The sequence below is a fragment of the Suricata suricatta genome, chromosome 1 (genome assembly GCF_006229205.1).
Source record: "Suricata suricatta isolate VVHF042 chromosome 1, meerkat_22Aug2017_6uvM2_HiC, whole genome shotgun sequence".
Taxonomy (NCBI): domain Eukaryota; kingdom Metazoa; phylum Chordata; class Mammalia; order Carnivora; family Herpestidae; genus Suricata; species Suricata suricatta.
The window spans coordinates 80,616,967-80,634,112 of NC_043700.1; the positions used below are offsets into that span (position 1 = coordinate 80,616,967).

At 43.1% G+C, this 17,146-nt stretch overlaps 1 protein-coding gene across 1 annotated transcript in view; it reads left to right on the forward strand.

Moving 5' to 3' along the window:
* Positions 1-5,573: 5,573 nt before the first annotated feature.
* TBC1D9 (TBC1 domain family member 9) overlaps positions 5,574-17,146 on the forward strand; it is a 74,485-nt gene continuing 62,912 nt past the window's right edge. The window contains exons 1-2 of the mRNA XM_029950987.1: positions 5,574-5,805; positions 13,048-13,158. Coding sequence (XP_029806847.1) covers positions 5,574-5,805; positions 13,048-13,158 — 343 coding nt within the window. The remainder of the gene's footprint in view (positions 5,806-13,047; positions 13,159-17,146) is intronic.

Below are 17,146 nucleotides of genomic sequence, written 5' to 3' on the forward strand. Positions count from 1 at the left end.
ATTCGGTCAGACAGAATTCCCACTCATTAAGCTGGACTGCTCCTGTGTCTCCCCGCTGTAGGCAGCATGATTGTTCTAATTACAGTTCTGTGACTACTCTTTTTATCTGTTCTGGAATATTGGGATGCAGGGCTGGAAAGCATATTATTAAACGGCTGTTACTGCCTTAATACTTTGTTATATAGCAGTAGTCTTGCTGTAGAAGGAATGTTTAGTCAGTTCATCCCAGATGAGCCAAGGGGGTTAACTAGGGTTTTAGTTGAGCTGTCTGAGTTGCAAGGAACTCAGGTTACCTCTAGTACCTGGTGTTCGTAGCCGGGACCCACAGGAACTGGAACCAGGCTTGGAAAGCGGACAGGAAGCCAGGGGCAGTGGGGAAGTGGCCCAGCTCCTCCCCTTCCTGCTGCCAGGGATCCTGTGCTGCTCATCTGCCTTCTCTTCTTTTCTCTTCTTGCCCAAGGCCGGCTCTCTTGACCTCTGCTTTATATCTTTTCTTTACCTCAGTGTTCCCACTTCCCTGTCATCTGGCTTGTGTGCCACGTTCTCTTTTCATGAAGTCCTTTCATGTTCCACTTCTATAGCTACTTGGCTTTTCTTTTGGTATTTCTCAGCTCACATTCCCTTGAAGAGGTTTTGATCGCCTGCCTCATTTTTCACTCTGGACTCCCTTTGAGTCCTGAGTGTTAGTATCAAGCATAGTCCCTGGTGAAAGACAGCCTTATCTGGTATGGCGTGGCAGTCTTGTTCTCCACCCCATGCCTGGCATGCCAAGATTGACTAATTCTTTGGGTAGCCAAGGTTACAGAAAGTCGCAGGAGCTGATTGGTTACATAGTTTCATCTTGTATCATATCTTAGAGCAGGATATTCATTGTGATATTTTGTTGCAACTTTATTAATTCTTGTATCATTACTTTGTCATAATAGTGGACAAGAGTACAGTTTTATATAGTTCCAATAGCATGAAAATTACTTCTAAAAATAGTCAAAAGAGTCTGATTTCTTCCCTGTGGGGTGTCTCCGCATATCGTTTCCCTGAAGTAACTCTTATTAACAGTTTAATGTACATCCTATTCCAGACACTTCCTATGTGGAGATAGGCACATAGAGCCTCTTTCTTTGCCCGCTTATATATAGCCAAAGGCAGCACCATGGGTATTTACAATCATAATGAGGACTCAGTAATGAAAGTAGCAAAACTAATTTCATTCACTTAATGTCTGTAGTTGTTACTTAGCAAATATAAACTCCTGACTTCAGCTAGTTGTTAAACACCCAGTCCCTACAACTGAGTTAAGCAATATGGTGTTGTGTGATTGAATATGTATCAATTTATAGTATTGATGCACCTCATATGCTAGAGGGGAAAATGAACTTTAAAATTTTTTCTGAAAGATAAAGGCCAGGCCCCTCTTGATCAAAGTGTGTTTTTGAGGATGCTGCTCATTTAGGTATTGCCCCTTCCTGTCCTATTGCATTCTGGCAACAAAATTACTAACCTGTGGCTATGTGAAATGATGTTGCAGCTTTATTATAAACATAGTAACCATATATTTACTTAATGCTATTACCCCTGAGTAAAAAAACCCAGAATAGAAGGTTGGAAGTAATTGAGATAAAAAAAAAATTTACATCATAAAAATATTGAATGCACATTTGTGAAACTTTTGGAAACACGGAACAATACAGAAAAAAGTAAAAGCATTTTACCCACCGATATGTTAATTTTATGGTCTTTAAAAAGAATGCATATTATATTTTATGATATGGTAATATATTTTTCTGGGAATCTTATGGGACAAAAATTATAGTTTTGTGCTCTTTTCTTCACATAACATGCTAGATTTGCTTCACCATATCATTAGATAATCATTTGAGAGCATGATTTTAAATGTCTATGGGGTGCCTGGGTTTCTCAGTCGGTTGAGCGTCCAATTCTTTATTTAAGCTCAGGTCATGATCCTAGGGTCGTGGGATTGAGCCCTGGGTCAGGGTCCATCCTGAGCATGGAATCTGCTTAAGATTCTCTTTCTGCCTCCCTCTGCCCTTCTCCCTCACTTGCATTCTCTCTGTCTCTCTCTCTAAAACAAAACAAAAAGATGTCTGTCACAACATAGAGGTACTGTGATTTCTTTTTTTTTTATTTATTAAAAAAATTTTTTTCTAATGTTTTATTTATTTTTGAGAGAGAGAGAGAGAGAGAGAGAGACAGAGGGAGAGACAACATGAGCAGGGCAGGGTCAGAGAGAGAGGGAGACAGAATCCGAAGCAGGCTCTGGGCTCTGAGCTAGCTGTCAGCACAGACCCCGATGCGAGGCTTGAACCCACAAACCGTGAGATCATGACCTGAGCTGAAGTTGGACACTCAACCAACTGAGCCACCCAGGGACCCGGGTACTGTGATTTCTTTGGACATATTAGGCCATTACTTAAATGTAACTTAAAATTCATAATTGCTTCTGTTTCATGATATACTTCATTGTGGAGAAGGGGTCACATGAATTTGAAGAAGGGTTGGCAGTGGTCTTGGGGCAGTAAGTGACCCCTGCATGTGGCCCATTCGAGAGAAAATGTCTGAGGGGCATCACTCCCAGGTTGCCCCAAGGTCATTGATATGGCTTCTCTCTTAGAAACGGTGGGCCTCACAGTGATGCACTGCTCCCATCAGCACCAAAGGGCCTCTCTGTCTTCAGTCTCCAGGCTGACATTGGCCAGACCTGAGCCATCAGGTTCAGGTTTTCATACCTGCCTCTGCAGACAAGATTAGAACCAATACACCATTCTGTGGCATATATGGAAGCAGCTGTAAATGTAACAAAAATGCATCTACTTTCCTCTAACTGGGTTGAGGGCTTGTTTGAGGAAACGGAGCACAGGTGCCTAGAGTATTTTCTGAATAAATGCAGTTCATTGTCCTCATTGCTCTATATCAGAAGCAGACCTGAATCCCTGGTAAAAGTCTGAGAATAACAGGCTTGTCTATGGGGATGAAATCACCATGCACTGCTGGGGTCAAGGCCAGCCTCCTGGGTATGTGGCCTGTGCTGATGCACAGAAACCTGCTTCTAAAAGGGCTCCAGGCTTGGATTAATGTTCTACCAGTTGTCTTGAATTCTTAAGACTTTAAAAAATTATTTATTTTGAGAGAAAGAGACAGAAGCAGGGAGGAGCAGATAGGGAGAGAGAGAATCTCAAGCAGGCTCTGCACAGTCAGCATAGATCCTGATTTGGGGCTCTATCCCACGACCCAGGCCAGGGATCATGACCTAAGCCAAAATCAAGAGTCATATTCTCAATTGACTGAGCCGCCCAGGCTCCCCTTAAATGCAAGTGGACTTGCGTTTTATTTTTTCGCAGAGCCCTGCAAATTACATAGTTGGTCCTAACTGAGGTGTTAGGTAAGGTGTTAAAATATTTTAATGATTCCTTCTCAGCCATGGCCCCTAAGAGAAGGAAAAACCAATTCCAACTGTCCTTTTTGTAGGAGGAGGTGCATGTGACTTTAAGAGACTGGCCTACAGGGTGAAATGGCGCAGGTCCCGAAAGGCATGGCCTTCAAGGGTGCGTGGTAGATTTGAACAGCACATACTAATTGGCCATATGACACAGTCTCTGCTGAGGAAACGCTCTTCAGATTTCAGTTTTCTGAGGTTACTTCAGGTGTAAGCTAGCTTGTGCTTTATCTTCCGTGATGGAAACTGAAAGTCATGGCTTCTTTCTCTCCATTTGAGCCCTAACTTTCTGTGTACAATTCTAAGACCCTCAGTGGATGCCTGATACTGTGGCTAGTACTGAACCCCACGTATACTGTTTTTTCCTATACATGCAGTCCTGTGACAATGTGTAATTTATAAGTTAGACACAGTAAGGGAATAGCAACAATTACTACTAATAAAATAGAACGCTTATAAACAGTATACTGTAATAGGAGGTATGTGAATGTGATTTCTCTCTCACTTAAAATATCTTATGGTACTGTCCTGGGATGGTAAGATGCCTGTGGCCGGGTAGAGTGAGGTGCGTGACACAGGCATTGTCACATCGCATTCGGCCACTGCTGACCTTCTGACCGTAAGTCGGAAGGAGGGTCATCTGCTTTCCAAGCCAGTTGACTGGGAGGGTAGCTGAAACCAAGGAAAATGAAACCGCAGGATAAAGGGAACTACTTTACTTTACATAAGCATGAATTTCGAAGACCATGCAATCCAGAATTGCTTTGTGGTACTACAGAGGGAGCGCTCTGCCTCTCTGAGCTTTGTCTTTCTGCCACCGAGTCTGGTCCCCCCTGGGTAAGAAATGTGTCAGGGTCTCCTACCATTCCTCTAACGCAGGAGCGCAGATTCTCCATACTGTAAACCGGTGCCCTTCGGATAAATATATGACGAAAACCTCACGCCTCCCCCCATTCATGTATTCTTGCCTTCAGTTGACAAATGATTTTGTTGAGTTTTTAGTTTGCGGTGGGTAAACAATTGTTTTAATTTCCCAAATAAAAGTGTGTATTATAGAATCAGATGTGCTCTTTAAAACTGTACATATGACTCTAATAAACGCAGTCCCGAGAAAATTACTGCCCTCCAGCCTTCCTTCCTGAATGTAGTGCTGTTTATTTATTTATTTTTAAGGTTGTTTTTTTTTTTTGAGAGAGAGACAGTGTGAGCAGGGGAGGGTCAGAGAGAGAGGGAGACACAGAATCGGAAGCAGGCTCCAGGCTCTGAGCTGTCAGCAGAGCCTGACTGGGGCTTGAACCCACGAACCGTGTAGTGCTGTTTAAAGTACTGGTTTGCAACCTGTTTGTTACTACTGCCGTGAGCTAAGGAACAGAAACTGAAATTAAGCATTTATTTAGAAACCAGAGCAATTTGTTGAGTTAAATTATTAAAAAACTGGAGGCTTGTTTTTGTCTTTTTTCATACTCTGTGGTATTTCACATGCACCATATTTTACAAAAATGTCAGTCTTATAACAGACTGGAAACTAAAAACAAACTGATTCTTGACCACAAATAGTTTGAAAAGTACTCTCCTAATTGACAGAGCTGGCAGTCTGTTTCCTAGACTACCAGACTTCTTATTAGTTGTCTTTCCACAAATGGTGCCAAACCCCCGTGTGTGTGTGTGTGTGTGTGTGTGTGTGTGAGAGAGTGTGTGTGTGTGTAAGATGGGCTCTCTCCCCTCGAGAGCGGCATTGTCTGTCATAAGGCAGCCACGCTGTGTGTGTGGCTGGGATGGTGTCATGAGAGACAGCTGTCGAAGCTGAGAGAGTTGTGTGGGTGGCCTGTTCAAGCCACAACAGTGGTTTGAACTGTGTTGAGAAACCATTTTCACATAAACATGCTAGAGGGATTAGAAAATATGCAATAGTAAAAAATAAAGACATGCCCAGACTATTCTGCACTGAAGGTAGAATCCCAGCATTGAGAATGGTCTCTCCGTTTTAGCCAGGAAGATCCACACTTGAGGAGGCTTTTATGCTCTCTGAGGTTAGGAAACAGAAAACTCACTGCCCGCACCTCCAGGCCCAGCCGTCTCTCCCGACAAACCTCCGTCCCTCAGCTCCTTATAGAACAGAGGCATGGTTTGCACGTCCCTCAGAGACACTGTCGCTGGTGTGAGTAGCCGTGTGTACCTTCTCATTGTTCGTGGTGACACTGTGGACTCGGGGGTCTTTGTAACTACGGAGCTGCCCCCTCCCCGGGTAGTGCCAGCGTGTTCCTTCACGGCTGTGCGCACACGCCCGTTTTCCTGGTCTCTTACCTGGTGCCTGGCCAACGTGGTGTGCAGACAAATGGTTTATCAATCTGTGGGTGGGTGCAGGAGTCTAAACTGGTTAAACTTTGGGGTAATTTCTTGGGTTTTTTGGCAATAACTTCCAGTCTCTGGACTGGTTCCCCAGAGTAGAGAGTAGGAAGACTTGTGCTGTCCCTAAATATCTCCGCTTTTGGTCCATCTTAATCCAGAGAAATCTCAGTATTCATCAAAAAGTGACAGATTACTTAAGAAATTAGAGAAGTTGGTCACCCATGGTACAAAGTTTAAATGGGAGCTTGGTCTGTATTACCTCACACTCTCTGAGGTGGGATTTTTCCAACTTTTTCTCAAATGTTGGTCTCCTTTCAGTGAATGATTCTTAGTTTTAATTATTTAAGGCCAGTTGGCTAGAATGTATTATATTAGGTACTGTGGTAACTCAATAAGCTTTGAAAACAATTGTGGTTTCTTCTAATGTTCATCAAAGTGAAAACATTGTGGCCCAACTTATGGATGTTCAGCCTAGTGTGCAGGACTTCCTGTAGGCTTCGGTAATTCCAAGATCAGCAAGGCTGTGCCTGCCGTCAGGGAGCTCACAGACTGGTGGGCGGAGACTACAAACAAGATTCATTAAGAGAAGTGTAAAAAAACTATGGTGTGGCTGGAGTTTATAACTGTCAGCAGTTGCTTCTGGGTGTTACTGTTTAAGTACTTTCTGCCCAATATCACGTACTGACAAAAGTGCTAAGACTTGCAGAGGACGTACCAATAACGCCTTGGGAGCAGCTGGTAGGGGGAGGAGGGAGCCTGTGACCTACAGAAACTTCCCATGGGAGTGGTACAGAGGGCTTTGCAAATACTGATCCCACTTCCTCCTTTTATATAGACTGTATCTAAAGAAGTAAGTCCGAGTGTACTGCCTCTCTGGCTTTAGAGAGATCAGTGTATATTTGGTGATGTGAATTGATCAGCATGTATATTAGAGGAAGTTTCCAAATTGTAAACTTTGAGTTTCTGAACTGGATCTCCAGCAAAAGTCAGCTCAGTAGGAAAAGCAAATAGCTCACAGAATAGGCAACCAGAATGGTCAATAAAGAGGAGAAGATACTCAAACTCATTAGTTATCAGAAAAGTGCAAATTTAAACAACAAATGGGGGCACCTGAGTGGCTCAGCCAGTTAGTCCTCCAGCTCTTGATTTCGGTTCAGGTCATGATCTCCTGGTTTGTGAGATTGAGCCCTGCATCAGGCTGCGTGCTGACAGCACGGAGCCTGCTAGGGATTCTCTCTCTCCCTCTCTGCTGCTCTCCCGCTCGAGAGCTTTCTCTCTCTCTCTCTCTCTCTCTCTCAATAAATAAATAAAGCTTTAAAAAAATGTTTTAAACAACAAATGGATACTATTTATCACCCTTGAGATTGGCGGGGGGAAAAAAACCTGATAATACTACGTGTTGGGGCCATTGTGGAGAAACCTGTTCTCTCGCTTCTTGGTAAGAGTAAACTGGCAATCCCTTTGGACAGCAGTTTTGCAATATTTAATAAGGTTTAAAGATACACTTACCCTACGACCCAATAATTCCATTCTAAAATGTTTTTACATGCGTAAAGCATCACATGCAAAAAAATGACTGCAATGTCTATTAAAGGGAAAAATTGGAAATAAACCCAAATGTCCTTTATTAGGAAAAAGAGTAACTCACAGTTTATTTATACAGTGAATATTACACAACATTTAAAATGGATGAATTGAATATACAAGTATAACCAGGGTAAATTTTGTAATCATATTTTTGAGTGAAAAAAAAATAGGTTGCCAAACAATATCTGCTCTTTATCATTAGTGTAAAATTTTAAATGCTTCTCAGTGTTAAATGTACATTGATGTACATACATTTGGGGCAATAAAAAGTACAAGGACCTGGATGGGAACAATACAAAACAACTTGACAGTGGTGAAGGAGAGGGGCACCCGGGTGGCCCAGTCAGTTGAGTCATCTGACCTCAACTCAGGTCAAGATCTCATGGGTCATGGGTTCGAGCCCCATGTCGGGCTCTGTGCTGACAGCTAGCTCAGAGCCTGGAGCCTGCTTCAGATTCTGTCTCCCTCTCTCTCTGCCCCTCCTTCACTCACGCTCTGTTTCTCTCTGTCTTGAAAATAAATATTAAAAAAGAAAAAGAAGAAGAAGAAGAAGAAAAGTCCAAATGTTAAAGTCAGAGTAGTGGAGCATTCATTTGTAATCTCCTATACTCTTCTGTGGTTTTGAAATATTTCGTTAACAAGCAGTGCTCAGGGCATACGTGGCACTCTATGAGGAGGTACTATTATGGGTTCTGCACCAGGAGCCCATGCCCCTTACCTTTCTGCTGCCATGGTCTTTGTAGACTTCTGACTGTCTGCATGGCTGAAGGGGTAGAGGGAGACCGAAGAAGCTTTAGGATTCTGTCCACTTTAACATTGTTATTCCCAGATCATCAGTAGATGATTGATCATTTTCATGGCCACATTCCTACGTGTCCAGCACTCTCCGGGCACAGGAGCAGAGCAAGCGATGACTATGTGTCCCACGCCCTCCAGTGCCCAGCCAGATGGGAAACCTAAATATACCAATTCTGTTGTGTTTTCTGAATCTCCTTGAAACCAGCATTTTTGTGTTACAAGATGCCCCTGAACTAATGTAACTAGGCAGATGTGGAAAAGAGTTATTTTGGGGGCCATAATTTGATTTTGTTATCTCAGGCAATCAAGATTGTTTAACACCAGAACAGCTGCTAAAACAATGCTTCGTGTGGGAAATGATAAAAGGTTCAGTATTTTGACAGCCATTTCAGAGGTATGAATAATAAGACTTGTAAGAAAATCCTGATTGGTGGGTTGGTTTTGGGGATTTTGAGTGCCTGTGGCAGGGGGAGGGTTGGATTCTCTAGATAAGATTTTTCATCTTCTAGTGTTCTGTATGGATAGTGGGGACAGGATGAGGGTTTTGCCCTCTCCCAGAATCTTGACTCTGTATCAGTAGGGTTTAGGCAGCACAGCGATAAATGACTGTGTAGGTTTTTAAAAAATACCTAACTCATCCATTCATCAAATGTGTGTCCAGGTTTACTGTGCTTCAAGCAAAGTGCAGGACCTAGGAGTCAGAAGGGGTCCGTTAGATTCCGCTGTAAGGGCCTCTGTGTGGAAAGAGGAGGAGAAGTGAACAAGGGAAACTGTGCCAGTAATTTTAAATAAATCCAAAAGGTCCTACTGAAGCAGAACTTGGAGGGGAGTGAGGATAGAAAGAGGTGGCATTAAATAATTAGGAGTTTGTCATTTGAGGTGGTGGGAGGTTAAGAGTTGACAGACACGTACAACATTCCAAATAGAGGGAAAGTTCTAGTCAGTGTTACAAAGTGAAAGGGCACGCCTGGGTTAATGTGGAAGAGTGTATTTATTGATTCAGCTGGCCATCTGCCTGCCTCAGTTTACGGTATTGCTTTCTGTCTGAATATCCGGTACCTTCAGTTTTCAAGGAATTTTCACAACAGTTTTCTGATTGTATATGTACCTAATGTGAGTATTACCATATTATACTCTCTATAGTTAACTTCAACATACTTCAGCGTTGGGGCACCTGACTGGCTCAGTCAGAGAGCATATGATTGTAGATCTTGGGGTTGTGAGTTCTAGCCTCACAGGGAGTGTAGTGATAAAACTTTAAAATTCTTTTTTTATTTTTTTAATGTTTTATTTTTATTTTTGAGAGAGAGAAAGACACACTTGAGCAGGGGAGGGTCAGTGAGAGAGAGGGAGACAGAATCAGAAGCAGGCCCCAGGCTCTGAGCTGTCAGCACAGAGGCCGACGTGGGGCTTGAACGCACGAACCATGAGATCATGACCTGAGCCAAAGCCGGACACTTAGCCAACTGAGCCCCCCAGGCGCACCTAATGGTCCCAGTTGTGAGTTCACACTCAGGGCTGGTGAGCTGGCATCTAATCAGAAGCCCTCACCATGAGAATCTTTAAATAACTTGGTTTTCTTAATCTCTGAGTGATACTAGAGGTTTTGTCAATTAGAGTAATGGATGTTGGAGATGGATTTTAACTGGGGACATTCGTGGCAGTCAAGATGAGTGGATTAGGTTGAACCTTTATAGAGGCCTTCCTTCCTGTGTGTTACAGACTACAGAAGTCTAGTGAGACATTAAGGATGGGGAACCTGAAGCTCAGGGAGGCTGGGTGTGAGAGTTGGCTATGGCAGGGCCAGGACCCAAGAATTCCAGAAACGAGCCTGTCTCTGTTGGCTGCTCTGCCCAGTGGGCTGTCCTCGCCCTCGGAAGAATCTTGTCTGTGATGACACTGTTTTAGAGGCTCATTAAACCGTGTAGGCTAATCCTTGACTGAATTCCCTAACCCCAGACTGAAGTGTGTGTTCCTTAGAACCAACGTATGTGACATTTCCCATATTGGGGGATTTTCATTTCCTCTTTTAGATTTAAGAAGAGTGAAGTATTACAAACACTCAGTCGTGAGTGATGTATTTGTATTTCAAGTTCACATCGAAGGGAATCTAGTTTAGCTGGCACTCTTTTCTGCTTTTCCGATTAATATACCCTTGCATCTGCAGATAATTGAAAAGTAATTAGAGGTCTTTGCAGTAAATGCACGTCTCAGTAAAGAAAACAAAAATGCACACATATGTGGCATTTTGTGGAAATTTACCCCTTGGAAAACTACAGGCTATAGGGATTTTATTTTTAATATATTTCATACAGGCCAGATCAAACAAATGAATTAATTTCCACTCTGGTGCAGGTTTGTTTTCCTGGTGTGTTCAGGTGGCTATGATCACCGTGGTTTGGAGTGAGCCTAAATGGGTTCCTGTCCTTGGACAAAGACCAAGGACAACCCTATGCCTTGCCTATGGTAAACCTCCCATGGGCTTCTTGATTAATAACCCTGCTTCAGGAAGCCAGGTGCTATTATGATCCCTTTACAACTGAGATCGTCGAAGCAATGAGAAGTTAGTGGCCTGTTCGGGCCACAGGACTGGTTACAACAAAGTCAGAGCCAGAGCTGAGCTCTTCTGAACACTGGGTGACTGCACGGTAGCTCTGTCCATGACCCCAGGCTGACAGAAAAGAAGGAAGTGAATTTCAGTGATATGGTGCACGTCAAGGTATTCGATATGGTTGGAACCAAATCTTGAAGCATTAATACAAGACAGCACATCAAGGCATACTGGTGGGGATGGTTTCAGAAGACCTTGCAGTTCAGATTCAGCAGAAGTTCATGAAAAGCCTGCTGTGGGCCAGGCACTGAGGTCTGCACTTCCCAGGACGCTACTTATTTTCAACAGTAGCAGAGCAAGGAGGCTTGTGGACCTTTAGCCTCTCCCTTTAAGTCTTGACCACTCTCAGCACTACCCACAAACCATTTTTAATATTTTTAATAAAGATAAACCATTATCTAAGGATAAGTCAAACTAAACAAAGGAGTGTCTTGGCAAATTCTAGACAGGTTTCTTAACCCCTTATTCTAATCTGCCTCTTGTTCCTAAATCCCATTATATTTAGTTTTATTACAAGAACAATCTTGTAGTTGTGATATTGTCTCCATTTTATCATTGAGAAAACCAAGACATTGAAAATAAAATGCCTTGCCCTAAGACAAAAACTAGCCAGAGTTTCTAGTTGATTCTTCGGAGTCCAAATCCTTCTATGTGCTGATTTCCATTTGACTTTGGAATAATTATGGGCATTTACCTTTATGGGGATATTTTGGAGTCATTCTGCCAGTTAAGGGATCTACTTTATTTACTTTGTGGAGTTTGTGTGTGGGTCCATGTTATTTTAGAATAGTGGAGAAAATGTTTGGTGCCTAATCCCAGCTTGGGGTAGATGAAAGAGGCACACTTTCCTGGAGGGGAGACCTGGAGGAATGGTGGTTATAAAATAGACTTGCACTCAGAGAGAGAGAGAGAGAGAGAGAGAGAGAGAGAGAGAGAGAGAGAATATGGGCGCACTCATGGTGAAATCAAGAGTCTGATGCTTGGGGAGCCTGATGGCTCAGTCATTTGAGCTTCCAACTTCAGCTCAGGTCATGATCTCATAGTTCATGAGTTTAAGCCTTGCATGAGACTCTCTGCTGTTGGCACAGAGCTGCTTTAGATACTCTGTTCCCCTCTCTTTCTGCCCCTCTCCTGCTCACACATGCTCTCTCTCTCTCTCTCAAAAATAAATAAACTTAAAAAAAAGAGTTGGACGCTTAACCATCTGAGCCACCCAGGCGCCCCAAGGCACTGCCTCTTCCTAAGTGAGCAGCGCCATACTGGGTATTTGCATTTCTCACAAATATGTAGGTAAAAGCATTTGTTGGCTGTTCAGCTTCCTGGATGATGTGGGCAAGTTTCCCCCAGGGCCTGGACAGATCAGTGAGGTTCCTGACCCACAGAATTCTACTGTGTGCTACCAGGATGCCTTCCTGATGCTCAGCCTAATTGCCGCATCATCGCAGAGTGTAGTCATCTGCACTCCTCTCTGGCTTTAATGATTGATGTGACAAATGGCAAAGGACTCTGCCACTGAGGTGGGAACTGAGATGAGAAAATGCTTGTTTCACAGCCCTGTTCACTCCTAAACAAATGTGAAGACTCTGCTTGGCCATCTCTCCTCCTAGATCATAAATACCTTAAGGACTCCCTGTTGTCCCCACAGGGTTTGCTTTGCACATAGTAGGTACTTAATTGATAGTTGCTGAGCTAAACTATACTTTTTTCAATACCAAGAAAAGTGGAACAGATTAAAATAAATGTAGGCCAGCCTGGCCCAGTAACTCAGATAGACATGACCGGTTCCTTGGCAAATTACTCAAAAATAAGGCCGGGTTTCTTAGGTGAAAAGGGGGAGAACATAATGCACATTAGGTAATGTGCTAATGTTGGTAAAGCAGAGACGCCAACATGTAAATGCTTAATACCTTACTTATTTTTACTTTAAATAGGCATTTATGAATCCCAGCTTATGCCAGACACTGAGCTACCAGCTTTCTTAGCCTCCCCTTACTTTTGAAACCAGCAGAACGGTTTCCAGCCTGTGCTGATTCTCTTGGTGGTTGTTGGAACAGGTCACGTAGAGCCAACTTCAGAATGTTTAAGATGAAAATTTTGATAAGGCGGGGTGCACCAAGAGAGGGGTTGCCGAGAGGGCCGTAGAGGAAGACCATTAAGAGGTCCAGCAGAAGGGTTGTGTTGACACTGCCTCTGGGAATTTGGGGAGCCTTGGGGAAACCCTGAAGCATTTTTCTGCCTTCTCCACCCTCAGGCCTGCTCGTGGGTACCCTTGACGTCGTGTTGGACTCCAGTGCCCGCGTGGCTCCTTACCGAATCCTGTACCAGACTCCTGACTCTTTGGTCTACTGGACCATCGCCTGTGGTAAGTAGCAATGTTCAGAAATACCAAGAACCCTTATGATTAATATCTTTCTGCCAGAGGGGAAGGAGCCTTTATTTGGGAATGCAGTCACTTGGTATTTGAGGGTAATTAACCATCGCCGTCACAGCCAGTTGAACCCCAAATCTCAATGGCTTAACACAGGAACAGTTTCTTTTTCACCCTGGAAAAGTCTTGTGTGGGTCCTGTGGCCTCCTCCATCCGCAGTGACACAGAGCTTCCATAGGAGGGCCGCGTAGAAGGGGAAAGGGAGAGGTAGAGGCACACCTGCATTTAACTTCTTACCACTTCCACTCACACTCTGTTGACGAGAGCTAGTCACATGACTCCAGCCTAACTCCGTGGGCAGTAAATGAAGAGAGACATGTGAAATACTTGCGTGTACTAAATAATACACACATATCCTAGCACAGTGCCTCCTCCTTGAGTAGGGATCAGTTCTTTTACCTGATGATAATCTGGAATAATGTCCTGTGTTTAAAATGGTGGTCAGCAGCTCTGCCATTGTTGGATCTCTCAGAAGATTGTTTAATCCAAAGTGGCCAACGGTTTCTTAGTTATGTAGTTGCCTGTGGCTTTGCCATAGGAAATAACCATAGGAAAAGGAAGGACACCGAACACTTTATTTTTTGCTTCCACTTGGTTATTAATTATTATTATTAGACTTTTTTTTAGAACAGTTTTAGATTAACAGAAAAGCTGAGTAGATCGGAGAGCTCCCATCTTGCCCTCCACACACATCGTTTCCTTTATTATTAATACCTTAGTATGGTACATTTGTTTGGGTTAATGAGCTCACATTGATACACTATTCCTAAACAAAATCCGTAGTTTAGTTAGATTTCCTTAGGTTCTTAAAAAATTTTTTTAAGTTTATTTTTATTTATTTTCTGAGAGGAGATGGCAAGTGAGGGAGGGGCAGAGAGAGAGCAGGAGACAGAATCCCAAGCAGGCTCCGCGCTGTCAGCACAAAGGCAATTGCAGGGCTCGAACTCACGAACCATGAGATCATGACCTGAGCTAAAGTCAAGACTCAGATGCTTCACCAACTGAGCCGCCCAGGCACCCTTTGATTTTCTTAGTTTTTACCTAATGTCCTTTTTCTGTTCCAAGACCCTGTCCAGGATACTATATTATATTTTGTTGTCATGTCTCTTTAGGTTCTTATTGGTTGTGGAAGCTTCTCAGGCTTTCCTTGCTGTTGATGACCCTGCCACTTTTAAAGGATAGCCTAGTCAGGCTTATTATAGAACGCCCCTCTATTGAAATTTGATGTTATTCTCATGATTAGGCTGAGGTGATGGATTTTTATTGAGCAAAATCACAGAAATAAATTACATTTTCAACACATTATTTTTTTAAATTTTTTAAAATGTTTTATTTATTTTTGAGACAGAGAGAGATCATGACCTGAGCTCAAGTCGGAGGCTTAACCGACTGAGCCACCCAGGCGCCCCTTGTCACATTATTTTAAGCAAGGGCACATATTGTTAATTTATGACTAATGATATTTTCGTTGATCACCCAGCGAAGTATCACAGTTTTGGGGTTTCTCCACTATTAAATCACTACTTTTCCCCCCTTTCCATGCTGTATACTTTCTAGGAGGAAGTCACTATGCACAGCCCACCCTTAAGGAGTGGGGAACTTTAATTTATTCAATTATTTTTATTAGTATGGAATCATATATATTTATTTTATACCTTGGGGGAGTCCAATGTCACTTTATTTTGTTGCTCATATCATTCTAGCTTTGGCCATTGGGAGCTTTTTCAGTTGACTTTGTTCAGTCTTTGAATTGATCTCTACTCAGTAGGAAGTGCTGTGCTCAGGTCTAAAGATATAACGATAATTAGATGCGGTCTCTGCTCTTGAGAACATAAGTAAATATTCAGTTATAGCCCAGTGTGAACCACAGGGTGCCAGTTGGTTGCGGGGTGCCCAACTACAGACAGGAATCTCAGCTGGCCCTTTACATAGGCGGGGGAAATTATCTAGGTGTGATTCCCAGCTGCCGGAAGGCTCTAATGCTCTATTAACGCTCCCTCAAGGATTTCATGGTACCTGAGATTCTAACATTGTAGTGTTGTATCCTTTTCAAGTTGTTCTTGTCAAGATGCAAACGGCCCCATGAGAAATGATGGACTGTATCAGTCATGTATGCATTCTGGTGAATGAAGGAATGACACTGGGATGCAGGGCGTGGAGAAAACCACCTGGGGGTGAGGGGGGGGATTGGAGCGAGAGGAAGGAGATAAAGAAGGCTAAAGGAAGAGGGAAGCTGGGACCCTGAAGAAGACAGACAGACACACAGGTGTAACCCAGGCTCCTGTAAGCTGGCTTTCCAGCCATCTGTGCCATTCATTCAATACAAAAGCGAAGGACCCAAGAGCTAAGGGGGAAGTGGCCTGGGGTGGTTGGTGAAGAAAGTGTCACATTTAGATGGCAAACGTTCTAGAATCCTGTTAAAATAGACATTGTAGCCAGCAAGTGAAGGAGTAAAAAGAAAGGGAATTAGAAATCATACAGGGCCTCTAAATCACTTGACTTAACAAGGGTGTGAAAAGGACACTTTCACACATTCTCTCTCACCTTCCAGCCTAACACTTGTGCCCAGAGGCGTTTCGGATCCTTTGGAGCCTGGAGCTCCTTAGAGCTCCCCTGTCTCTCCTCCCAGCACTCCAGGCGCCTGGCCTTCCCCGGTCAGTGTGCATTTCTGCTTATGGGAGCTGCTGGCTTGTGCCTCGGGACTCTGCTTTTCCTGCCCTCTCAGCCTTAACCATTTTCCCTTTGCCTGTTACCTGACATCACTACTCCTCGGTTTGTGTCTGGGGCTTTGTCATTCTGTGAAGCACATGGTCCTGTGAAAGCTCACATGGGAAAGAGCCCAGTTACAAAGCTGAATTACTCCTGAATTATTTGCCAAACCAAGGCTAAGGAACACTAGGCAGTGCATGGCTGATGGCATAATTTATACCCCGAAGAGATGTACTTTCATTTTCCCAGTAAGTAATGCCTATCACAACCGTATGATCTCATTATCATAAACCCAGCACAGTTTTAGCTTTTGTATATATTGATTACCCATAGAGAGAGCTCCAGAATTTCCTTGTGGAAGACTCCACGGAAGTGACAACCACCGTGAAAGTCCCATTCACTCATTAGCTCTTCTTATCGATTTCCATTTAAAACCCAAATTGCTGGCTCCCTTTCAGGAGAGGATTTTAAGAGCAGAAACTGCCAGCTTTCAGATTTCTCTGATACGCTGACCTTCCTGTTTGTAATTTTAGTGTTATTTTTTGTAAACTACAGAGTTGGTATTTGATGAGACAGTATGTCAGGAGCTTTTTAATTTGCCTCCATTTCATGAGTCTTTGCTGTAGGAAGAAGCTTCAGCAGAAACCTGGGTGAGTCTGACTCACTGCCCTGTAGAATCCATAGCATTACAAAACCTTGTGGGCCATGTACCTTGTGAATCTTCAACATGTCCATTGAATTGAAGGGAGCATCTGCTGGTCAACGTCTTTGCGTAGATGACTTTCCATAGAAGAGCAGTGGTAAATCTAGTCATTTGACTTGCCTTTCACTTGAGCCGCTAAGAGCCAGGCAGAAGGAATCCTTTGGGTTTCATCTGACTTCCCTGGATAGTAATCATCTGGCCCTTGGCAATAATATGATCCATACAGAAAAAGGAATGGGAAAAAAAGCAAGAGTTATTTGGTAAAACACCACTTTCATATGCTTTTTCTGATCTTTTAACAGTTGTATCCAGATTGGTTTGAAGAAATTGATTTTTTACATTTCCTTGGCATTGAGACCTTTAATTGGTAAAGGGAGCCAAAAACATTCCTAAATAATGGCTCTTTCTTATCACTACACCATTCTCTTTGGTTGATATTCCATCAGGCCATCCATTCTAGCTTACTGAATTGCATTTTGCTCAGTGGTTTATAAAATGCAGTAAATTATA